The sequence below is a fragment of the Sarcophilus harrisii genome, chromosome 5 (assembly GCF_902635505.1).
Source record: "Sarcophilus harrisii chromosome 5, mSarHar1.11, whole genome shotgun sequence".
Classification (NCBI taxonomy): domain Eukaryota; kingdom Metazoa; phylum Chordata; class Mammalia; order Dasyuromorphia; family Dasyuridae; genus Sarcophilus; species Sarcophilus harrisii.
The window spans coordinates 262066469-262092035 of NC_045430.1; the positions used below are offsets into that span (position 1 = coordinate 262066469).

A 25567-nucleotide genomic window follows, 5' to 3' on the forward strand; every position below is an offset into this window, starting at 1 on the left:
AGAAAGGGAAAAGAAAAAGAGGAAAGGGAAAGGAAAGGAATAAAAAGAAGAAAGAAAAGAAGGGAAAAAAGAAAAAAGAGAAAAAGGAAAAGAGGAAAGAGAAAAGGAAAGAGAAAGGAAGAAAAAAAGAAAATAAAGGGAAGAAAAGGATAGAAAAAGACCTCTTCTAAAGTGAGAGATGTGTCCATATATTTTAATTTTGCTGTAGTTAAGAGTCGTATGTTTCTGTTTCTTTTTGATTCTTATGGTCCTTTATATTTTCCTGAAACTTCTGAATGAAAACCTGTGACCCAGAGAGCAGTTTCTAATTTATTGGCATCCTTAACAGATGGAGAGCAACCCAAAGTGGACTGGTCTGTGTTGGTCACTTCAGGACAGCTGCTCTTGTGCTTTCTTTCTCTTAAACAATAACCCATTTGAAAAGCAAAGGAAAAGGCATTCCCCACTCCTCATCCCCAAGATTTGCCTTTAAAATCAAAGCGTGTTTGTCTAACATCATTTCTAATTTGTGTAACCTAGTAACATTTCTTTTTTGTTTTTCTGTTTGTGGTGGGGCTTTTTGGTGTTATTTTTTAATATAAAAAAGTCTATTCCGAAGACTTGCTAGTTGTGTTGGCCCGGTGCCCTCAGAGAGCTGGGACCTTTGACCTCTCGGTGAGATACTGGGAGTTCAAGTTCACAGTTAAAGCGTGCCACCTTTTCATTCTCTGTCCCTGAGGGCTTTTAATTAAATGTGGATTTAAAAGATTGAAAGCCTTGGTCTCTAGGTCTCAAGGCCTGGAGTTCAGCTGAGGAAATCCAGGGGAAATGCTGTAATTGTACTCTTCCTGAAAGATGGTTAACCCTTGGGCCTTCGCTTTTGCAGATTTGTTAATCCCTGCATTCCTTGGGATGCTAGAAAACCCATTTCTGGGCAGCTGTCCCCAATGCAGAGCAATCATTCTTCCAGGGGTCCTCAAACTTTTAAAATAGGGGGCCAGTTCACTGTCCCTCAGACTGTTGGAGGGCTGGACTAGAGTAAAAACAAAAACTTTGTTTTGTGGGCCTTTAAATAAAGAAACTCCATAGCCCTGGGTGGGGGGGATAAACATCCTCAGCTGCTGCATCTGGCCTGCAGGCCGTAGTTTGAGGACCCCCGCAATACATCCATTGGCACATAGCTTGGTCAGAATTGAGAGTAGAATTTGAATCCAGATCTCACTTAACTCTCAGTCCAGTATTCTTAATCCCTGGCTATGGAGGCTATCCTGTTAAAAACTAATTTACTGTGGGATCCACTGATTGATCATTAATCCATTGATCTTAAAATTCAGAAAGATCTCTGATTTTATCATTGTTATCCAGTGGATTTTTGTTGTTGTTGTTGTTAATTTATCAATTCAGAAAGAATTTTAAAGTGCCTGTTATAGCTCAGAAACTGTGGTAGGCCATGAAGATTCAAAGACAAGATTGAATATAGGCTCCCCCCTCACACGGGCATCCACTGGGGGAACAACATGTGTCAGTGGAGCACTTCCCTGCCACCTCCTTAAGAATCCAGAGGGCATCTTGTTACTCCTTTTAGGGATAACCCCGACTGATGAGGAAATGCTCTAAGATTGCCCATAAGTCCCCACAGGTGTGTTCTCGCATTGAGCATCACTTAGCCAGAAAGCCTTAATTAGCTATTGGAAAGGTATGTTTTACCTGGGACTATATCCCTGTGAGGGATATAGGCTTCAAGCTGGAAGAAATCATCTGGTGTAACCCTACCCACTCTGCCCATTTTGCAGAAGACAAAACTGAGACTTAGAAAATGGAAATCTCTTATTTAAGGTCACACATCGCATGCGTTCTGGCCAAAAAGCCTGTGCTTGCATCTCGGGGCCACCTGGTAGGCCGTATGTGTATGTGCAGGCTCCCGTGCATGTGAGTGTGAGTGTATGTCAGTGTGTGCGTGTGGGTGCTGTAAGTGTGTGTGTGAGTGTGTGTGTTTGTGTATGTGTGCGTGTGTCCATAGCCCCATTCCCCATCTCTCTCACTGTTTATTTTCCTCTCCACGTGTCCCTGCTCTGCTCTGAACTGTGTGTTCTCTGCTCTAGACCAGTGCCCACCCTCCCCAGCCTGAGGAAACTCCCTTCTTGTCATCAGAATTGTGGCTGTTTTTCCACTTTCTCCCTCCAGCTCCCCATTGTATTTCAGCAGGGTGAAAAGGTCTTGTCTTTGCTTTTTTTTTTTTAGCTCCCCCCAAATCTCCCTATTTATAACTCTCTGATGTTGTCACGCAGAGCCATGCACTCATGGGGAGGGTGGTTTTTGTTTGTTTAAGGCAACGTGTTTCCTGGTCCGCAGCCTATTTCCCAGAGTGCTTGTAATGGGATTATTCCGTACTCGCCTCCCCTAGGCCTCTCGCTTGGGTTTCTGGCTCAGAATCTGGAATCTGGCAGGTCTGACTTGGCCTCAGGTTGCAGTTCATTGTGTCCAAATACCGTGGACTGGACGGGGAGTGAGGTCACACCTAGGAGGAATAGAGCGTTCTGAGTTCTGCACATTTGTACCCTTCTGAGTCTGCAGGTTCTGCTGCTATATATTTAACAACCAGCTCTCTGAGGGAAAAACCACACACTTCTAAGTTTAATTTACATTTCTTGTTTTTTCTTTTTTATTAATCTACATTCATTATTTTTTCTTTTTTTATTATTATAGCTTTTTATTTACAAGTTATCATTTTACAGCATTGACAATTGCCAAACCTTTTGTTCCAATTTTTCCCCTCCTTCCCCCCATCCCCTACCCCCGATGGCAGGTTGACCAATACATGTTAAATACTAAATTCATTATTAATGTTTTCTCCACAACTTTCTTAAGTTTAGACAAGAGGTATCCAGTTCAAATGGAAGCGGCGACATCATGGCATATATAAGGATCTTGAGCATCTCAGTGACTTTAAAAACTGCATGTTAACATTATCTGCACTGCATTGTATATTTATTTATTTTATCCAATATTTCAGCTACATTTTAATCTGCTTTGGTTGTGAGCCATATGCATTTTGCATGTTTAGACTTCTGGTTTACAGAAACCAATAAAGCAAGAATTGAAGCTTTGATTTGTAGTGATTATTGTGATGTTCAGTCATTTTCCTGTCACGTCCAGCTCTTTGTGACCCCATTTGGGGTTTTCCTGGCAGAGATCCCGAAGTGACTGGCCATTTCCTTCTCTAGTTCATTTGACAGATGAGGAAACTGAAGCAAAATAGGGCAAAGTGACTTTTCCAGAGTCACATGGTTAGAAAGTGATGGAGTCTGGATTTGAACTTGGGGAGATGAGTCTTCAACTCTAGGCCTAGCATCCTACGTACTGCAGCACCACCTAGCTGCCCTTTTAATAGTGATTTCCTAGTGCAGTCACGTTTGACCTCCAGGGACCATCAGGCTTCATATCCTGGCTTTGCTAATTATTGTTTCTAATTGATTTTGGCCAATTCACTTAATGATTTCCGAGGTCCCTTCTACATCTAGATCCAGGAGTCTGTGACTTCTTTAGGCCTCAGTTTCTCCATTTGTAAAATGGCCTGAAGGAATAGTCCCTGAGAACCATTCCACCTTTAAGTTTACAATTCTAAAATGAGCTAAGAACTTTTCATTAAAATGGAAGATTTTTTTAAATTTAAATTACATGAGATTATGTAATGATACAATGAGATGATTCAGGCCAATTTCAATGAACTTGTGATGGAGAGAGCCATCTCACACCCAGAGGGGATTGTGGGAACTGAGTGTGGATCACAACATAGTTTTTTTTCACCTTTTTTGGTTGTTGTTTGCTTGATTTTTTTTCTTTTTTCCCTTTTTGATCTGATTTTTCTTGTGCAGCATGATAAATGTGGAAATATGTATAAAAAATTGTACATGTTTAACATACATTAGATTACTTGCCATCTAGGGATAAAAAAGGTGTTATACAAGGTTTAGCAAGGGTGCTAAAATTATGGATATGTTTTGAAAACAAAAAACTTTAATTAAAAAAAGCAAAACAAAAAAAGTACATGCAAAAATAGTTTTCAACATTCACCCTTTCAAAACCTCGTGTTTCAATTTTTTCTCCTTCCTTTTCCCCCTCCTCGCCTAGATGGCAAATAATCCAATATATGCGAAACATGTGCAATTCTTCTGTACATATTTCCACAATTATCATATTGCCAAAAAAAATCAGATCAAAAGGGAAAAATGAGAAAGAAAACAAAATCTTTGCATGTATTTTGAAAATGAAAAGCTATTATTTAAAAAAATGTTAAGTTGTATTTAGAATAGACATTAGGAAGATCTGCCCTCCATATGTTGTATAGGGAGAATAATGTAGATTGTAGAGTGTCATAGATGGTTAGGAGCTCCCCATCATTAAGGGATATTTTAGAGGTTAGAGGGGAAGCTGCTGCTCCAAGTGGATTGGTGGACATCATCTCTAAGATCTTTTATTTACTTCCTTGAAGTTTCCAAGGGAACTTGGGGACTTTTAGGACTACTTGGAGGGAGCAATCTTCCTGGAATGGCTTTAGGGCAGGCAGGAAGGGGAAGATTGGATGCTTATTTCAAGGTCCTTTTGTTCAGATCGCCAATATTCTGTGATTTATAGATACCTTTGAACTTTCTGATTATCTCCTTTATACCGAACCAGAAGCAATCCTAATATTTGCTCAGGGTGTCCAGACCTTTCACAAACTCCTTTTTCCCACAAGGACATCTGAAAATTCTAATCTTCCTTCAGTGCTAAGCTAAGGTCCCACCTCTTCCAGGCAGATTTCCCAAACGCTTCTGCTGTCAGAGCTTTCTTCTTCCTCACCATTTGTAAAACACATTGTCTTCTGGATCCTTTGCTCTCCAATTTTATTATACAGTTATCCCTTCCACATTGTAGGGAGATAGGGACATGACATCTCCACAATCTGGAAAGTTTTTGGCCCTCCTCCTGTACCAGAGAAGTCTGAAATATTGCGGTATTAAAAGAAAGGTTGATATACAATGCCATATATATATATTATGTATTTCTAAGTTTCTAATTTTTTTCTGTGTCATCTGTTGGCTTTTGCATGTCACCTGCAGCTTCTACAAAACTCCCCCCAAATTCCCATTTAATTTCTTATGCCAACCCATATTATATTGAAATCACAGCAAAGAAAGTCAGAATTCGGAAGGGATGAGTGTACGTCCTCCTGTAAGCATCATACCTACGCAGTCAAATCTCAACTCCTTGAGGCTGGCTTGTTTTTGTCTCTGTACCAACAGTATGTACCTAAGCACAAGTAGTTGATTAATAAAATGTTTGATGAATTAAATTATATTATCTTTGATTTAGAATTGAAGGGCCTTTATTGGCCATCATTCCCCCATTTTCAGATTATACCGAAGGGTGACTTTCACAGGGTAACCCAGCTATTACGGGCCTGAAGCAGGATTCAGATTCAGATCACTGCATCTGCTTTGCTGCCAGCTGCCTCAGTTAACAATTTTCCTATCTCCTACTCTGACTGGGTCCAGACTTGAGATTTTTCAATAAAGGGAATTCCTGGTGATACAAGTCACTGACTTGCTGTAACCTGAAGTTCCATAGAGGTCCAGGTGAAGTTTTGTGCTTCATTGACTTCCCCAAAGTCTCATGACCAGGTGGGATTTAAATTTGGGTCTTCTTGGCTTGTCCACTGTTTCCCAGCCGCCTCGTGCTATCTCTTGGCTTCTTGCCTTTGGAGCTTATGTAATATGCAAATACATATTGCATATTATATTGCAATATATAATTACAAGATATATTGCAATAAAAGTATATAATATTTGAAAATTGCCCCCCAAGATGAAGCCCAGCATCAATACAATAATCATCTCAGCTCTTTAATAACAATTCCAAGTGAAATCCTGTACCTGGGCACATCACCCGTCCCATTCTCTCCATCAGCCTCCTTATAAACACGAAGCAAGCTTGGGCGTAGAAGCCATTGGTCTCTGTGGCTTTTTCCCAGGCTGGAGCCAATTCTCCTCCCTCTGCTGTAGGCCATCCTTTGGTACTTGCCTAGTCATGTGGGTAAATTTTGGCCCTCCTCCATGAGGAGAAACCGTCTCATTCGTGGCTTTAAGGCGCCATCCCCACCAGCCACGGTCACTGACTGCACTTTTGTGAGTCAGCCTCGCACATGGGCCAGCATGAGTACAGTGGAAAGAACACAAGACTCGGACCTTGGGAACCTTGGTTCGAATCACGCTTTGTGGCTGGCTCCCTAAGGTACCTTTCCTTCTCTGACCTTAGTCATTCATCTGAAAATGGGAGTCACTAATGCTGGCTCTCTCTGTTTTGTGCTGTTTGTTTTGGGGGGGTGACTCATTTTAGTGATCATGGCAGAGAAGTACTTGACTGTTTTTCCAGTTTTTCCACAAATTTTTGTTTTTCTTCTCTAACCAGGTTAGAGAAGCTTCCCTTTCTCTGCAGCCTCCACACTCCAACAAGAGCATTCAATTTTCCTCCAGACATAATTCAATTCAACGGCCATTTATTAAGCTTCTGTAGTACCAGGCCCTGTGCTTGGTGCTGGAGATGTGACAAAAACAAAGCCATTCCCGCCTTTCGGGGGCTTCCAATTCTGTATTCTGTCCCAAGCCTCTTTCCCTAAGTCTCTGAACTGATTAATCCCTACCCTCAGCCCTTTCTAAGCTGACCCTCTCTGTCCGACTTCTGCACCTGCTCTCCCTGGGACCCAATGACCACTCATCTCTGTTACCGTGTTTTGACCACTCCTTCCCAACCCTCACTCCAGTTGCCACCTCACAGATAGCATGAGTCTGCAAGACTCCCCAAACCTCCCTTTAACCAGGGCCATCATTTTTGTCTACTAGGAAACAGGTTTCCAATACAATAACTTAGAAGGATGAGAGGTATTTCTTCCTGTTTGAGCCATGTAAACCTAGCCCTGTTGGTTTGGAGTCATTGATGTTTACACAGTTCGGTATAAAATACCCCCCAGTAGAGATTAAGTCAGCAAGAATTGTGACAAGCCAGAAATCATTTGCTAAAACTGAAATCACGCCAGAAAGCTATTTTGGAAAGCTCTGAAAACCTATGCAATCTCTTTGCGTCCTTGATCCCAAGCTCCTTTGCCCGGCTGATTACTATCCACTGAAGTCCTTCTATATCAGTGCGAGTACCCAGAGCCAGAACTAGGACAGGGCAAATATGGGTTTGCCCCAGGATGCAGACATTTAGAAGGTGCTGAACACACTTGTAATTCTTCAGCAAGTGCTTGCCTTCCAGTTGGTTAAAAGAAAAACAATTAGTTAAGATAAGAAAGTCCCAGAAGGCATGAGATTGTAGATCTGTGACTGCCTTCAAGGAGCTCCCACTCTAGATGGAGACATATATAAGTTAATTGGAGATAATGAAGAGAGGGAAGGCACTGGCAGGAATGTATCTTATATATTTGCCTAGAGGATGAAAAGCAGGGATCTTTAGATTTGTTTTGTTTGCCCTTTTTTGGATATCTCCAGCCTGGCACCTGGTGAGGATTTAGTAAATATTTGTTGACTGCCTGCCTGAAAGTTAGATACTATCTGCCCAAAGATGCTGAGGGGGAAACTAAGTGAAAGGGACCTCAGAGAGTCTGTTGTTAGCTCATGATACATCTTGACCTTGAGAACAGATCCTTCTGATTTGAATTTCTGCATTCTCCTCCCCCCTCTTCACTGAAATACATTTGATAGAGCACGTGTTCATGAATTTTTTTCCAATGTGATTAATTGTAGTCCTGGATCTCCAAGGTAAATGCATTTTTAAAACATGTTGAGGCCAGTCTTCTCCTTATGAGTAGGTGGGAAGGGAGACGAGGCTGTTGTTGGGTACCATGACACATACCTGGAGCGTGGGAGTCACCAATCCTCGGCGGGGATCACTCCCCAGGAACTCTGATCAAAGAATGTAGTCTAGGGTTACCATGGACCTCAGAGGCCATCTTGTTTAACCAGCTTCATTTTACAGATAAGGAAATGGAGGTTAAATAGGCTGAAAGCATCAGAGATGGCCTTTAAGTCAATCCTCTTGACTTCAGAATTGGAACTCCAACCTTCCAAAAATTAGGAAGTTTTCTCCACCCCTGCTGATAGGCAGCTCATCTATAATTCACAGCCTTAGAAAATTCCCTGAAATGTTGAGAAGTTAACCCACAGGCAGGGTGTTGAGAAGCAAGATTTGAATCCAGGCCTTCCTGATTCCAGATCATCCCTCCATCTGTTAGTGGTGCACACGGCCTCTCAATGAATTCTTTCAGAAAATAATAGACAGTCACACTTCCGTCCCGGCTCCTTCCCCAATGTTTCCATTTGGGTAATTTTCTTCCATTCACCTTGGTTTAGGTAGAACATGCTTGTTTCACCTTGCCAGGTGAAAATGTCCTGGCAGACAAGGACAAATGCTGATTTGAGGGAAGCAGACCCAGAACACCCTTGTCAAGTGACTTTCTCTCAGCTCGGCAAGGTGTTCTGTTTAGTACAATCAGACCTCCGTCTGCCTGGCTCTTGGTCCCTTACCTTAGGAGACGGGGGCTGTCGGGCTCACTGCCAGGTTACTCCCGTTGGCTTAACCCCTTCTCTCTGTCTGCTTGTGCTTGCAGGGCTTTTTCCGCAGAAGTATTCAGAAGAACATGATTTATACTTGCCACCGAGATAAGAACTGTGTGATTAACAAAGTCACCAGGAACCGTTGCCAGTACTGCCGCCTCCAGAAGTGCTTTGAAGTGGGGATGTCCAAAGAATGTAAGTCAAGGCTCCAGGAGCGTTTCTTCCCCACCTTTCCCCATTTGCTTGTCTCTGGCTGAGTTCTGCCGAGCATCCCGGTAGGCGTTCTCAGAGGTGCCGGCACGAAATATTCCAACGTGGCAGTAATGAGGGTGCCCCTCGAGTTAGGTGCCAACAGAGTGACATTCAGACACTGCCGCTGTTGGAAATATTCTGAGGAGAAGGTTGCTTTTAGTTTGAGAGGGAATTGGGAAAGAAAAAAGGCAGAATCTAGTCCTGCTGTGTCAAAGTTCTGTACCAGGGAAGCAGGACTATGACCAGTTGTTGGAAGTTAAGGCCATGAGCATATAGATGTCACTCAAGTACCAAGAGCCCCTGTGTTATTATAATTGCTGCTCATGTATCTAATATTGTCTAGCCCATAAATGCAACTATTGGCTCGGCCCCCATCCTACTGCTGCCATGGCTTCTTTGACCTGCTCTCCTGGTCTTTCATTTATCACCTTCACTTACAGTTATAATTTTCAATATATACAATTTAATTAGTTTTAATAAAGGCATAGCAAAAACAGAAATATTGATGTATATAACATAACCTGCACATTTTATTTCTATTATTTTATTTTTCAAAACATATGTGTGGATAATAGTACAACATTAGCCCTTGCAAAACCTTGTGTTCCAATGTTTTCCCCTTCCCCCTCACCCTGCCCTAGATGGCAAGCAGTCCAATATATGTTAAACATTTATTAAGTCCAATATATGCATATATAGTTATACAATTATCTGTACATTTTATTTAATCCCAGGTTGAAATTCCCTAGTCGGGAGAAAAAATACCTATCTGAATGAGTGTCTGTTGTTTCTAAGCCACAACCTCGTCACAAAGTTCTGGATCTGTAAGAATGTGTATCTGATGGATGTGGCTATTCCATCTGGAACCTAGGAAGGGAAAAGCATAATCTAACGTTATAGCCGGTGCAGCAGTCTGAGGGACTCTGGTCACTTTGCCCTCACTGGGGCCTATCTAAGGACACTTCTCTCCCCACTGGTAACTGTGCTAAATCCTGAAGGAATCAGTGGGCCATTGACCTGTACTATATGTCTCTGCCCTGCCTCCATTGATATGGTTGGGGCTCAGAGATTTCTAAAGTCTGACTTCCCTGGGCCTGGTGATAGGGACATTAATGCAAAGATTTGGGGTGTTGCTCTCGAGGAACAGGAAGGATCTTTGGGAGGTCCAAAGAAATAGCGACCAGGCTTCAGATTAAGGATGGAAGGGAGCCGTCAGCTGAGGATCTACAGAAAAAGGGGATCTACAATCGAAGGTTGTTGTCCTAAAGGAGGAAGGCCATAGCTTGGTCTTTTGCTGAGAATTGCCCTCTAAATCATGGAGTGAGTCATTAGGGGTAAAGGGGTTTTCCTGTGGAAGCTCTCTGGGGAGAGATCTCTCGGCCACAGTTCAGTCAGGGCTAACTCTTGTAAGTCTATCTCTGTTGAAATTATTAAGAGCCTGGTTCGATCTGCTCCTCCCCAAAATCCTCCCTACTCAGGTGTAGATCCTGGGTTCTGAAAGGTTCTGCCAACTCTGGCGGTTCCAAAGATAACTCCTTTCCCCTTGTAGCTGGACACTCCCAGTCCAGACACCCTAGTTTATCCCTTCTCTGTGGCAGGGAGCTCAAGGGCCTCTGCATGGGCAGGAAAACTCAGGGAAGATGGATTGCTAGGGCACCTGCTGCCTGCTGGAATCACCAGCGGGCACCCGAGGGAGACTGGGGGATTTAACCCGATGCCTTTAGCTTATCAGAGCCACTTAGAAAGTATTTATCAAATATATATTATTTCACCTCGGAACAAGCTCCAGGGACGCAGAAAGGTTTTACTGTGGATTAATTAGATTGTTCCTCAACACCTAACCAAACTTACAGGGTAATTAACCCAAGCCATCATTCACTCTGCCTGTGTAGACAGCCTTCTTGTTACTTCCTGAGTATTTGCATATGTATTTCGGTCACAGGCTACAAGTTTTTAATGAGCAATCCAGATGGGAACCGAAGTGGAATCTTATATTTATTTTGTGTGGGCTGGGGGCCCACATCCTGCTTCTTTTCCTCTAAGCCATATCCTCCTCCTCCTCTGAAAATGGCCGGTTTGTTGGCAGCGATTAGAAATGTTTCCCCACACCCAGCGCGGTTGTTCCCTGTCTTCATTGAGCTTATCGCCTTCATTGGACTGAAAAAATACAGACAATAGTGAGAAAATGGCACTGGCCTAAACAAACCTGTTTTCCTGAACGGATGTGAAGGGGAAGGAGAGAGAGCCATAGGAGTGTTATAATTTAGAAAATGATCAAATGAGAGAAAAGCAGAGAAAAAGGCAAAAAAGGGCAATTAGGAAAATATAAGAATGAACAATAGAAATAAGATTTATAGCAGATGTTTATAGGATCAAAGGCCTGTAGATTTAGAGTTAGGTCATCCACTTTATGTTATAGAAACTGAGGCAGAAAGGGACTTAGTGGCTTTCCCAAATTCTGCATATGGTAAATGTCAGATTCCAGATTTTCACTTTCTTGAGGCATTTTTACTGATGAAGAAACTGAAGTTCAGAGAATTTAAATCAGGGTTTCCAAGGTTACGCAATTGAGAAAGGGACACGTTCTGGACACAGGTGGTCACCAGTACGGAGGGATGGAGCAGCAGATCAGAATATTTGCCGTTCTTGTGCATAATAGTTTTGTTTGGTACCAGGCCTCCATCTTCCAGTCCAGCTCCATATTGAATGAGGTCGGATCTGAGACTCGTTGCATCGCAGAATGTTTGAACTGAAATGGTGCTTGGAGTTCTGCCAGTCCAGCTCCATCTTTTTATAGATAAAGAGACCCGGGCCCAGAATGGGAAGGAAGCCTGCCCCCAGATACTTAATGGTGGAAGGTGGAGGGCCAGAACGCAGGGCTCCCCTATCGTGACCTAATACCCCTCACGGTGCCCAGAAATGAGCTGGGGGTTCTTGGGTATCAGAGCTTTCCATCTAGTGTCTCCTGGGCAAATGGTTGTTCTTGGTGGGACAAGAACATGGGAACTGGGGAGAGACGGAGAATTCTCAGAAAGATCCCAAGGGTTCCAAGGCTGAGTGACCAGGAGGCACATTCACAGTTTATGTTGTAAGAATTCAGTCCTAAAGAACGTGTGAATTATATGACAATGGAGGGAGATAAGGAGAACAGGTTAATTAGCTTCACTCAGGGGCCCTGTGGGCCCCACAAGCCAGACCTGAGTGACTGAGCTCTGCCCAGTTCCCTTCATGGGCAGAGTCCCCTGCCCGCCTTCATTAGCCTCCATGGACTCCACAGGGAGACGGGTACCGGGGAAGGAAAGGAGGGCGCCATATTTAATTCCAAGGTTATGAACATGTCTGACTGGGAGCAGGATAGTGCTGGTGACAGAAGTAAGGGAGTGCAGAAGAAAAGCAGATGGGAAACGTGGAGGAGTCGGTTTTAGACACGGTGATCTCTGGTAGAAAATGCCCATGGGAATGGCCTGGGAAGCCTGGGTGTGGTGCTCAGGGGGAAGAGTAGGGCTAGAGACAAGGATTAAAAAGTCTTCTGCACAGAGGCATCCATGAGACTAAGTGAGGTTGTTCAGGAGAAAAGGGAAGAGCTTCAGGAGTAAATCCTGATGGGGTTCACAGTCAGAAGGGGAGAAAGGGGGCAGAGAAGGACTCGACAGAGAGGTGGAGGGAAAATAGAGACTGTTTATGTCAGAACAAGTAGGGGCTGATGGATTGGAAGTCAGATGACAAGAGGCTGAGATGTGAGACGGCGAATTGGGGGGAGAGAAGCGTGCTAATTGTAGACTAATATTTATTAGAATGTTGACGTTGAGAGGAAGGGAAAAAGAGTGGATGGGGCACAGCAAGGTTAAGGGGATGTCCTCTTAGACCGGGGATGATATTTTCAGGCAGAAGGAAAGGAGTCAGGGGAGATATTGCTGTAAGAAGAGAAAGGATGTGTTGGGTCAGGATTCTGGAGAAGGAGGGATGGGATCGTGGAAGGGGAGAGCTGGATTGTGGGAAGGAGACCTTGCTCTTTCACTGGAAAAGGGGAGGAGAGAGGAAAAGATAGGGAGAGGTTTGTGGATCTGGAGGGGAGAAGTTGGAGGAATTCCCAACCCTGTTCTCAAGAAAGTAGGAGTGGGGAGCAGCTACTGAGCAGAAACACAGCGGGGGCCAGCCGAACCCTTCGGGACAATGGACCGAGTCTGGACCAGAAGCAGCCGAGGATGTGGTGGGGAGTTGATAAGAAACGAGTTAAAGGATGGCTAAGGAGTACGGAGGCCCGGGACGCCGAATGGCGCGTTTGGCCCAGGGACGGGGTTTTCTTTGGCAGCGATCACGAGCTTGAGAACGGAACAGAGAAAGCAGATGGCAGCTTTTGCTCAAGATTGGGGCTTGGCTAGGTGAGTGCAGCCGGAGGTCAAGAGGCCGAGAGATTCTCACAGAATCAGAGATTTTCAGACTTGGAAAAGACCTCCGCGGCCCTCTAAACCAAACAACGCTCAAAAGGGATCTTCACGACAGCGTCCAGCCCAGGCCCAAGGAAGTCCAGGAAGCTCTCTGGAGGGATTGTGCTCTAAATTTCCTTTCTTCATAACTCCCAGCCATTTCTCCTTGTTCTCTCCTCTGGGGCCAAACAGGACGGGTCTTGGTTTTCTTCCATCTGAGTGCATTTCAAGTAGTAAGACCCCTGAGCATCCTCCATTCTTTCAATCTCCCTGCGACATAATGGAATGGAACTCCTTGGAGGCAGGGCCTGTTGCATTTTTGCCCTTCTGTTTCCAGTGCCTGGCCCATCAGAGGCCCCTTAATACTTTTTGATGTGTTGAATTTCTTTTTCTTTTTTTTATTAAAGCTTTTTATTTTCAAAGCATATGCATAGATAATTTTTCAACACTAATCCTTGCAAAACTTTGTGTTCCAATTTTCTCCCTTTCCTCCCACCCCTTTCCTTAGATGGCAAACAATCCAATATATGTTAAACATGTTGAAAATATATTTTAGGATTTATTTTTTTCTTTAAAAATTTGTTTTTTATTTCTTTCTTAATTAAAGCTTTTTAATTTTCAAAAGATATGCATGGGCAATTTTTCAACATTAACCCTTGCAAAACCTTGTGTTCCAATTCCCCCCACCCCTCCCTTAGAGGGCAAGCAATCCAATATATGTTAAACATGGTAAAATATATATGTTAGGATTTATTTTTCTTTTAAATTAGTTTTCTTTTTCTTAAAAAAGTTATTTGTTATTAAAGACGACTTATTAAGTTATTATTTATTATTAAGGAGGGTTGGGTTTTTAAGTAGGGATATGGGGAAATCTAGTAGGATATAAAGCAAAAGATATCAATAAAATTGCATTTCCAACAAACCAACAGTCCAACAAATGAAAGAATGCATGAATGAATACTTTTCCCACCAGTTGATGGACTGATAAACAAGACCTTTCACTGTACTGATTGTTCTCTGAATTCAGGAGGTTATTTTTTAGCAGGATTCTGGGGAAGCCCAAAGATTTATTACAAAATTAAGAAGGCAGCAGACAAGTCCCAAGTTAAGTATTGACCTCTTAAAAAGCAATAACTAATATTTAATAAAGAAGAAAATTGGGAAGGGGGCTGATATTACAAAGGGAAAGTTATATTTTTTAAAAAGTATTAACATCTAAAAATAATTGAGGAAGAAGGCAAATTCATCAGAAAAAGAGGCACAAGTGTGGGAGAACCCAAGAACTTAGGAAAAAGGAGCAGGCTGGGTATTCTATGATTTGCAATGGTGAAACAAATGACCGGAAAGGGAAGTCACTTGAACAGTTGCAGAGAGTAGATAGCGCTGGTGGGAAGATGGATTTCTGAGCTTGTTATTGGTTGGGAGAATTTAGATGTGGGCTGTTGGAGCTGAGCCCCTGATGTTCTGTCCAATTCACTGGAGAGGAGTAAGGATCACTGGGAGAGTGGGGGTGTCGAGGGGACCCCAATGGCACCCCATTGGTGGAGGTTGACCAGAATGGCCAGGGCATTTGGGGGCTTTCCAAGGACTCAGAAATACTTCATTCTATCATTTCACCAATTCTTCTGCCCACCCAAGCAGGTCACAGAAGTGATTCCTTTGCATGTTTGTCACTTTCTGGGAAGGTGATGTTCACCACCATTAAATCCCAATATTTTATTTTGATGGCAATGAATCTGCGCTGCCATTGCCCTTCCTGCCCCTCACTCAGGCTTCCAACGAATCCATGTTGGATAATTAGCAGGAAATGTGAATGAGAGGAGACGCGTGGAGGCTGGACACTGGAGGGAGGGACTTGCCTTCCCTTCCTATCCCTCAGCCATTAGGGAGTGATAATGATAGCTTATATTCAATAATGCCGTAGGGTTTACAAAGTGATTTATTTGTAATATCTCTGATTTTACAACAAATCTGTGAAATGGGTGGCCTTGTTGACTGATTTTATAGAAGAGAAGCTGAGGCAGATGGGCATGAAGGGATTGCCTAGGATCCGACACCTAGTAAAAAATAGGAGCTAGGATTTATTTTGGCTTTTCCTCAGAGCATCTCCAACTCAAACACCATGTTCTACCTGAAACCTTTCCTGAAACTGTCAAGTGCTGGTGCCCTCCCTCTCATAGTATTTAACTCTTGTTCCATAATTTGTTGATTAATTGTTAATAAACTATGTATTTAGCTATTATACATGTGTGCACACAGAATGTGTCTGCACATATATTTGTGTATATAAACATGTACATTTACACAGACACACATACTGAATCTGGAGTCTGTGAAGTAGCTTTTAAATATTTTTATAATCATTTCATTTTATCATTGGTTTCCTTTGTAAGTTTATAATATTCTGTTTAAAAAGGAGCGAAGGGATCCATAAGCTTCTCCAAAATATCAGGGGGATCCATGACCAAAAAAAAAAAAGTTAAGAACCCCTCATAGAGAGGTATTTATCAGCATGTGTATGCTAACTTGTTTCCATCACTGGGCGAGTGAGTTCCTTGGGAGTAGAGATTGTTTTACTCTATCTGTATCTCTAGCATCTAGCCCATGGTCAGTGTTTTAACAAATTCCTACCAATGGATTAATGAATTCCTGATCCCAAGAGTAAGGTTTCCATCCACAATGGCAGGTAGCTGCCGCACTCTGAGAACTTATCTGGAATTGTAATTGCTCACTTTGGAAGAGAAGTAGAACTTGAGGGGGAGAGGATGACATTGAGGAGACAGAAGGACATGGGGACATGAAGGAGAAGGTTGAGCTGGGAGTCGGGGCCTGTATGCAGAGCCTTTGAGGATCCTGAGATTAGACATGGACCTCTTGGGACTCTTTCAATGACCTTAAGCTCTGATTGAATTCAGACTCTTCTGCCTGGAGAGGACTCAGGGTTCTAGGAGAGCAGTCTTCAGGTATTTGTTTTTTTTTAAATAAATGATTTTTAATATATAAAAAACCTATATTCATGTAATTTACAACTTTTATTAGTTTTATTTTTTTCTGAAGTCTTCAGGTATTTGAAGGAGAGGTTAGATTTGTTCCTTTTATTCCCAGAAAAAAAAAACGTAGAGCAGCGACTAAAACGGGGAAGGAGGCAGATTTCTTCTTGATGGCAGTTAAAATTGCCTCTAATTAAAGCAGCTGAAAAGTGCAGGTAATGAGGTTCCCTTCACCAGAAGCCGGATCTCTGTGTTATAGAGGGGATTCCTTTTCAGGCATAAATTGCACTTGATTTCTTGAGTGATCCCTTCTACTTCTAAAATTCTATGAAGAATAAAACTGGGGTGGGTGATGCTGACAGATGAGCTTCCCATCTCTGTGGTGATCAAGTAAACGAACCTTTCCCAATAATGCTTCAGAGATCTAATGTAGTTTTCTCTGAGTACCATGACCATGTAGACCTAGAGGAGCCAGCCCAGCCAAAGATGAATATTCTCGCTCTAGATCCCAGCATCCCTTTCGATCAGTCTTTATCCATGACAAATATTGGGCCGTGTTTTATCAGAGAGTGGAAGCCATTGATTAAAAAAATTGAGTCTCTCTGCATTTTTTTTGGCATTTGAGCCCTGAGCAGTAGGAAAAAGGCCTCTTTGATTTTGTTTGAGAAAGCCATTTAGGGGTTTTATTGTTTGTTTATTTTGGTTTTTTGCAGCATTCCTTCCCTCCTATGACAGTTTTACAAGTGTATTTGTAGTATATGGTGATTGAATAATCTCTGGATTTAAGAGTCTCCAAGTACCCATTGGCACATTCTCATTGGGGGTATACCAAGATTGAGCTTAAAAACAGCTTTTCATAAAGTCTCTAAATTCAAATTTACGCTCTAAACTGTTAATGTCCCCAAAGGTCAATCGGATTGAATGAATGGACCTTATCCAGACACTTAGGTCCTGCCATAAGTGGGTTTTTATTTCCCTCTCTTCATCCCATTTCCTATTTTGTGTTCAACTAACGTTCAAACGAACCCTTCCGATTAAACACACTTACCTCAGTACAGTCGTTCTTGTGGGCACACGGATTATGCCGGTGTGGTCGTTGGTTCTGCCTCCTGCTTTTATTGGTGCAGTAATGAGCAGATGCGTTTTGTAGCGTGTCCGAGTCCTTGGGAAATTACACAAAAATCACCATGAAACACGGAACGGCCTCCTAATTTTGGTTTATTTTTTTATCTGCTCCCATGTGACATCACAAAATGTTTCTGTACCACCAAGGGACCACTTAGACCTTCTCTAAAGAGACACGAGTATCTTATAAACACAATAATAGTAAGTCCCCGTCCCACTGCACGCAACCCCCTCCCCAATCAATCACAGTCAAAGCCAGGTCCAAAACCTTGCTAGTTTTGGATAAAGGCGGCCCAACATAGTGCATCGAATGCTAAATTCAGAGAATAAGAAAACCCGAGTCTAAAAAGATTCGATACAAGAGTGATCCTGGACAAATCATTTAGTTTCTCTGTCTTTTCAGTCAGCCTGGCTTGGGAGTGGGAAAATGAGTTTGAAACTGGTCCCAAATACTCATATGCTGTATTATCCTGAGCAGGTCATTTAACCTGTCTCTGACTCTATTTCTTTATTTATAGAGTGGAAATAATAATGTCTCCCTCCCAGGGTTATTGTGAGTATCAGATGAAGTAATTCATCTAAAATGGTTTGCAAACCTAAAAATGCTATATAAAAGCTAGCTCCTCTGTGATTATTAATATCTCCCGATCAATAAGGTATTAAGCCCCCACCACATGCCACGTACTCTACTAGATACTGGGAATCTGTGTACAGAGAATGAAAAAATCCAAAAAGTTCTTGTGAAGTTTCAGTGAAATAATGTATAGAAAAATACGCCATTAACCAATCAGTTATCCCGGATTTGTTAAGAGCCTTCAGTTACAAAGACCCAGGAGAATCTCAGTTTCTTTGTAAGTGGAGAAGGTCTCTTCCTTCTCTACATCCTATTTTTAGAAGAAGATGGGGACGTGTATTTATCTCCCTGACTTCTTCCAATCATGTCTGTCTGGATGTGTGTGTGTGTGTGTGTGTTTACATATAACAGCTTCTACTAAATTAAGATGCATGTCTCTATAGCTGTATCTGCCTTTCTCTTTATCTCCATCTCTATTTATCTAAAGAGAGGCAGAGAGAGAACAAGATTTTTTAACTACTTCCTTCACTTTTCCATTTGTCAGACAACAGTGTTTTCCTGCCTTGGTCGCAGAGGCAGAAACAAATTCGGTTTGAGCACCAGTCGTCCATCCCAGTGATGTCAGGGCCACCCTGGGACTCAAAACCCATTAACTCTGGACAGCAAAGGAAGTAGGAATGTTCCTTTAGCTTTACTTAATACATTTCTACCCTTAGCCAGGGATCTACAGATGTCAATCAAATAGAAAGGGGAGGGAGGATGGGATAGAGAGAGGGATGGACAGATGGAGGGAGGGAGATAGGAAGGAAGGGAGGGAGGGAGAGAGAAAGGGAGGGAGGGAGAGAGGGACAAAAGAAGGAAGGAAGGGAAGGAGGGAGGAAGAGAGGAAGAAAGGGAGGGAGGGAGAGAGAAAGGGAGAGAGGGAGAAAAGAAGGAAGGAAGGGAGGGAGGGAGGGAGGAAGAGAGGAAGGAAGGGAGGGAGGGAGAAAGAAAGGAAGGAAGGAAGGAAAGGAGAGAGGGAGAAAAAGAAAGCTTCTTGAATTCCCTTCTCTAGTTCCATGAGAAATAGTCATCCCTTCAGGTGCTGGGGCTAGAGCTCACAGCCGCCATGTTCTGCAAGCAGCCTCTCCCCGTTCTCTGTGGCTATTTTAGCAGCCTTTTGTAGATAAGTGAAGGGAGGGGGTCCGAGGTATTTATAACAGGAGGCTACACATTTCCATGGCCCACCCACTTAAGTCCTAACAGAATAAATATAACTTGGATGCCTGGTTTTAAAAATAAATGCCCACCTTTCCCAACTACCTAAGCGTAGGTCTTGAAAAAGCAGATGGCTCATTTGCATTGGAGACTCCGAGATGCAGATAGTTAGAACAGGTGCAAACCTGGGTACGGGGGAACTGTACTCCATAGGGAAAACTGAGCTGGGGCGGAGGAGAGGGCCTTTGGCCTTTTTCCTATGGATCTGGGCCAAGGCAAGGCCATTGTGGGCACCCAGACCTAGTCTGACCCTTTCTTCCTTGGTGCTTTCTCCCCCCTCCCATTGTAGTATAATCATTTGTCTGTGGGTACAGCGTATCCCCAATAGGAAGTAATCTCCTTGAGGTGCAGGGCAAGTTTTCAAGGACTTTTTTATTCGTTAAATGGAGACGAGTGGGCCAAGTCCTGGTCCTGCTGGGAGCTCCCACATTTCTCCTCCTGGTCACCTCAGTCCTGAGGATCCCAGGACCCTCCTTGGTACAGACCTTGCCTTCGGCCATCTTCACTCTCCACCCTGACCCTTCTCAGTGTCAGACGGCTCCATCCTAGGGCCTCAAACTGTCAGGGACCACAGAAGCCTCCAGGCCAGTCCCTTCATTCTATAAGTGATGGCCAGGGTGAGGTTGAGTGATTTGCAGAGACAAGTGGCTGTTGATGACTGGTAAGGGCTTAGCCCCCAGCCTTTGAGAAGACCTCTTAGGGAAGATTTAATCTAACAGAGTCACAGATCTGTTAGAAGCCTCTCAATGCCATCCAGTCCAACCATAGAAACAGCTCATTACAAGAAACCAGATAAGTCTGGTCGTGGAGATCTCTGGGAAGGGGAAGCCCGCTCCTTCCTGAGGAGCCATAGTAATTAGGCAGCCTTCCCTGAAGTCAGCCCCAAGTTGGTCTCTCGTCAGCCTCCACCCATTGCTTGCAGTTCTGTCCTCTGGGGCCAGGTGCGTAATTCTGTCTCCTGGGGGATGCTCTTTCACCTATGAGGAGGTAGCTCTCAGGTCTCCCCTTGGAATCAGGGGGGAATCACTTACAGGCCAACAGGAGATGATTGGAAAGAAAAAAGAGTTGTTACCATCCAGACTGAGTCAAATTCCATATAACAGGTGTTTTCTCTGGGGATGAACCAGCTGATTTTCTTGTGTATCCACGGTGGCCCACGGTCCGTTTTATTCAGAATAACAATGATTAGACAGACATGCCATGTGAACCCCTTAGCTCCGTGAGTCGGGGGCCTTGGGTATTCCATCCAATTCTCCCGCTAATTATCAGAGTACTAAACCAGGCTCTCCATCTCTTTGACCTTCGCTTATTGACACATTTCTTTGTCTTCATTTACCAACACATTTCACTATTAATCTTTCTGACTACAGGTGATGATCTCAATCATCAAAGAACACTTCATTTTTGATAACTCTGTGATACTTTTTTTGTTCACGGGGGGAAAACCAAAATAAATTGAAAAGTAATTGGGAAGGGAAAAAGAAAAACAGACTCCATCTCTTTTGGCTAAGACCCTGTCTTTCCATCACCCTATAGTTGGAGTGGGTGGAAGAGGAAGCTTGAAGGCTCTTTTCTGAGTTTGCCAGGAAGCCTGGCTATCCCCAGTCTTTGTCCAACTGTGACAAAGGAACATGAACCTTTTAAGCCCTATAAAAATAATGGGTAAGAGGCCGACTTGCTCATTTTACCCCTTTCCTATGGCGGTGTAAGCTGACTGCTGTCACATCACTCCCTTTATGGCCCATCAGCCATACGTAGAGTTGCAACGTCTTTCAAAGTCATCCTTTGCAGATATACTTACTTTTCTTAAAACTTAGATTGTCCCAGACAGTATCGACAATATGGAAAAGTAACTTGAGGTGTTGGGGAGGATGCTTGACATTATTATCACAGATAACATTAAGTATTTTAAATTTTGCAAAGTACTTTACGACCATTATCTCATTTAATCCTCACAGCAGCTCCAGCAGGTAAATGCAGTTATCATACCCATTTTTCAGTTGAAGAAACTGATCCAGACAAAAATTAAGGGACTGACCCAAGATCATACAACTAGTAAGGGTGAACTCTGGGTTTTCCTGCCATCTAGATGCCCCAGAGAGTTCTAGAGACCCACCTGGAGAATCTCATAAAAGTAGACAAGTCAATTAACCTTAGTTTTCTCATCTGAAAAATGGGAACGAGGTTGTTGCAATAATCGGCTGTGTTTGTAGAACGCCTTGCTAATAAGAAGCTGTGAAAAGAAATGTTTGCTGTAACTATGGCTTTTATACCAGAATGGGCTTGGACAAATGGGAGCCTGGAGTAATACAGAAAGAAAAATCTAGTGCTTTGCTTTTACTGGAATCCTGATTTCTAAAAGTAAAGCGGAAGAAAGCCACCTGATGTTCAGCCTGGAAATACTTGATTTTCACTTTCTCTGCTCTCTCTTATTCCACTTTGAAGTTAATTTATAGTCGCTGAGTTCACACTGAATCCCCAGCATGCATCATTAGCACAGTGGAGATGTGAGAACCTCCAAAACACTGGGCAGAAATGTCTTTGTTTGGAAGTGAGCGTCTCGGTGAAAAGAGCAAGCTGAACTTGGCCGGGGCTTCCCAGATGGGCCACAAATGAACCTGGTCTCTTCAGAACCTTCTTGTGATGATGTGGTTCCTGAGCAGGCTCTTTTCTGGACCTGGAAGGACCGCCTCTTCCCAATATCCAACTGAGGTAGGGGAGCCCCCTCTTTGCTCTCCCTACACAATCACAAAACATTGCTAAAGGAAGAAACTTTTTTTATCCTTTCTCCTCTGATAAGATAAAAAAAATTATTCTTAGATTAGAAAAATGGAGGATAAAAGAATAATCTTATCAACCAGGTCAATGTTAACCAAAAAAAAAAAATCTTTAAGGGAATCCTGGCTCGGAAAACACTTTCTTTCCTTAATGGGGGGAGAGGGGTATTTGGACCTTGTTATACCAAGGGTTGTCCCCATTCTCATATTTACCTGTATCATAGATACATTCTTAATTTCCTAGGTTTTATTTCACAGTCTTGGTTTTTAGCTCTCAGTAAGATCAAAATTTCCCATGTAAGGCTTGCTTTCCCTGCTGACTCACCAGTGCCATAATTTAATTACTTAATTCTAATTTCCCACCACTTGTATCCCAGGCAAGTACCTGTATGACCTTAGTGCCTCAGTTTCCCCCTTTGTTCAGTTAGGGTTTGCCACCTGGCATCTCTAAATCCAGCTTCTCCTAATGAAATATAGTCTTTCTTTTGTGTTTTAAATGAATGAATGAAAGCCCTTACTGTGTGCTTTTATTATACCAAGAAATGTCATAAGGACTAGATGGAAATGGAAGCCATTTCTGTTCTTAAGAAGCTCACATTCTAATTGGAGGGGAAAGGGAGGGGAGCACAAGACAGGCCCAGAAGTCCTCAAGGTGGGCGCAGGGTGGATGGCAAGGCCCAGGGAAGGCCCGCTGGTCCCCCCCAAGGATGGGTGGTCTCCCATCTCATCTCAGCTGCGGGAGCATCAGTCAGCAAGAAGGGGCAGGGGGTGCCTCAAATGGTGATGGGCCGAATTTACATGGAAGTTGAAATAATTCAGGTTTTTACATCTTAACCCAAATAGGGAATTTCACCGGCATTTTAGAATATTTCCTGAGCTGACCCTGATATGCCTTTTCTAAAGAAAAGGAGGAAAAAAATTCCCCCTTCCAATGAATTCTATCTGTCGGCCCAGGAGATTTAACGAAGGCAGGAAAGGGACCAAGTACAAAATGCAGCCAGCGAAGGATTCCCTATTTCTGGCCTGGAAACACTGGGACAAAGAGCCTGGGCAAATCTAAACCGAATGGAAACTTGGCCCAGGAGCCGGTGCCCTTTGAGCCTGCTGAAATCTGAAATTGTGCAGGCTCGGAGAATCGGACTCTGATGCATTTTCCTCCCCCAATGGATTCGGTACTATTTCAGGGAAAGGAACTTTCAAATCAGCAGGCGGGGCTTCCTCAGGGCTCCCGAGGCTGTGAAAACATGCTGAGAGGCCGTTCCCCGGGGCCTTCCCAGAACGATAAGGTAGCCCACCCCTGCAGGAGGTGAACATCCATCCATCATACCAATATGGCTGCCAGAGAATCAAAGTATTCCCACCGATCTAAAATGTCCAGAGAGCTCCGCCAGCTTCTGCTGGTTAAAGCCTCTGAGAAGGGGTTTGATTCCTTCTGACCAGCAGATCTTGGGCTCTTTTCTCCCGCCTCCCATTTATCACGATTTCTTTCTTCCTGCTTGTCCCTTTCTCTGATCCTGCCTTAATTTTCTTTGACTCGCCTCTTTGAGTGTTTAAAAGAACAACTTCGCTGGTGTGTTGTTATCCATAATTTACTCAGGTCCTGGGAAGATAGTTATGTAATACAAGTAATCACATCAGCCCACCTAATGAGCTTTCCCTCCAGTCCCATGGAAAGCAGATTAATAGCCCGTGGATTCATTTGCAGCTCGTTGGGCTTCAGAAAAGTATTTCAGCCAGCAATTAATATGCAGCTAGAGAAAATAACAGAAAAATGATTTTTTTAATGGTGTGAACTCTAGCTGAATATTTTTTTTAGCACCTTGTAGTTCTCTGCCTAAATAAATTCTTTTGTAAAATGAGATGTAATCAGAATCTGATTCATGAACCTTGTTGGAGTCAGGAGTCGGGTAATTAGCCCGATCTCTCTTTTCAACACACATTTTTTAAAGAGATGAAAAAAATCTAAGCTGTAGCCTCTTCATTCCCTGTCAATTTAAGACACTTGTGGATTCAAATTAGCCACTGTTCAAAATGTAGAAGTTTCCTTTTTTAAGAGAAGTTTTTTTTTTCTTTTTTCAAAAATCCTCAAATTAAAAAAGATGTTAAAAGATGGAACTTGTTAGTGGTGCAGGGACTGTGCAAAAACAGACACGTTGATATATCGTTGATGGAGTTGTTGATTTTTCGGTTATCCAAGAAATTGTGGGAGAATTGCTCATGTTCTTTGACCCAGCAAACCTATTTTTGGTCATACCCTCCAGATAGGGCAGAGAGAGAGCGAAAGTTCCCATCTTTACCAAATATATATATAGAAGGCATTTTCTCTGATAGCAAAGAAGTGACAACAGAAAGAGTGTTCTCAGATGGGTGAAGGGCTGAGCAAAGGACAATGTCACAAGCAATAAGAGTTTATGAAGCACCTGTGATGTCCCTAGCATTAGCCTAAGTACTGGAGATGTTCGAGAAAAGGCAAAGATAGAAGACAAATGACAAAGAAAAAAGACAAATGACAAAGAAATTCTCTCATGAATTATTAAAATAAGCGAAACAGAGCCAAAGAAGAAAAATATACAGTATACATATGGTAACCATGTAAATGAAAACAAGCCTAAAAGGGAGTCAAAATTTTGATAAATTATAATTGATTTTTTTTTTTTGCTGAGGCAATTGGGATTAAGTGACTTGCCCAGGGTCACACAACTAGGAAGTATTAAGTGTCTCAGGCCAGATTTGAACTCAGGTCCTCCTGATTTTAGGGCTGGTCCTCTATTTACTGCACCACCCAGCTGCCTCTTAATTTTGAATCAGCATTATGGATAGATGATGCTTCAGACTCTAGAGAGGTAACCTAGTACAACTTATTTGAGCAGTCACAAGTCTAAAAGGCAACCAAAACTCTAATGAATTATAATGATTATTCTTAAATCAGCTATATTGATGAATGATCCCCTTGGACCTCTTGAACGATCTACAGAGAAGTAATCTGGTATCATTTATGTGGACAGTTAATCACTCTCCTCCCCTTTGGGGTTCTGTCTTGGGAAGGTCTGGCTGTTTTAGGGGAGAAGGCAAGAAAAAGATCCTAGATTCAAAGGATCATGTATGTAGGTTGGAAGGAGCCAGGGAGGCTGGCTGATCTAACTCCCTCACTTTACAGATGAAGAAACTGGGCCTGAAGGAAGTTAAGTGACTTTGGTAGTCAGCCTCAGAAAGGTCCTCTGAGCAATCTACTAAGATTATTCCATTTTCTCTCAAGCTTTATTAATAACTATTGTTTTCATGCCCAAGAGAAGTGTTAGCCACATGTAAGAGAAATGTTTGACATAAAAATTGGGTTTAGATTTTTTTAAGGCTTCTCATAAGAGATTTTCTTTTAATTCTGATTAAACAATAGCCTTTGCTATGAACAGAGTTTAAAAAGACAGACTGTCTTTTATTTTGAAGAATACCTAATTTGTCCTGCTACTTTTTGATGCTTAGGGATAAAGAACCCACTCTTTTCCCTTCAACTGAAAAGATATGCAGATCATCCCACTGCCTTTTCCCCCCTTTCCTCAAAAACAACAGGTCTCATTTACAGAGAGACAGGGAG

General features: G+C 42.8%; 1 protein-coding gene across 2 annotated transcripts in view; it reads left to right on the top strand.

Moving 5' to 3' along the window:
* Positions 1-25567, top strand: part of RARB (retinoic acid receptor beta) — a 157556-nt gene that overhangs the window by 71140 nt on the left and 60849 nt on the right. For both annotated transcript variants that reach the window (XM_031940374.1, XM_003772032.4), the window contains exon 3: positions 8627-8768. In XM_031940374.1, coding sequence (XP_031796234.1) covers positions 8657-8768 — 112 coding nt within the window. In that variant the 5' untranslated portion in view covers positions 8627-8656. The remainder of the gene's footprint in view (positions 1-8626; positions 8769-25567) is intronic.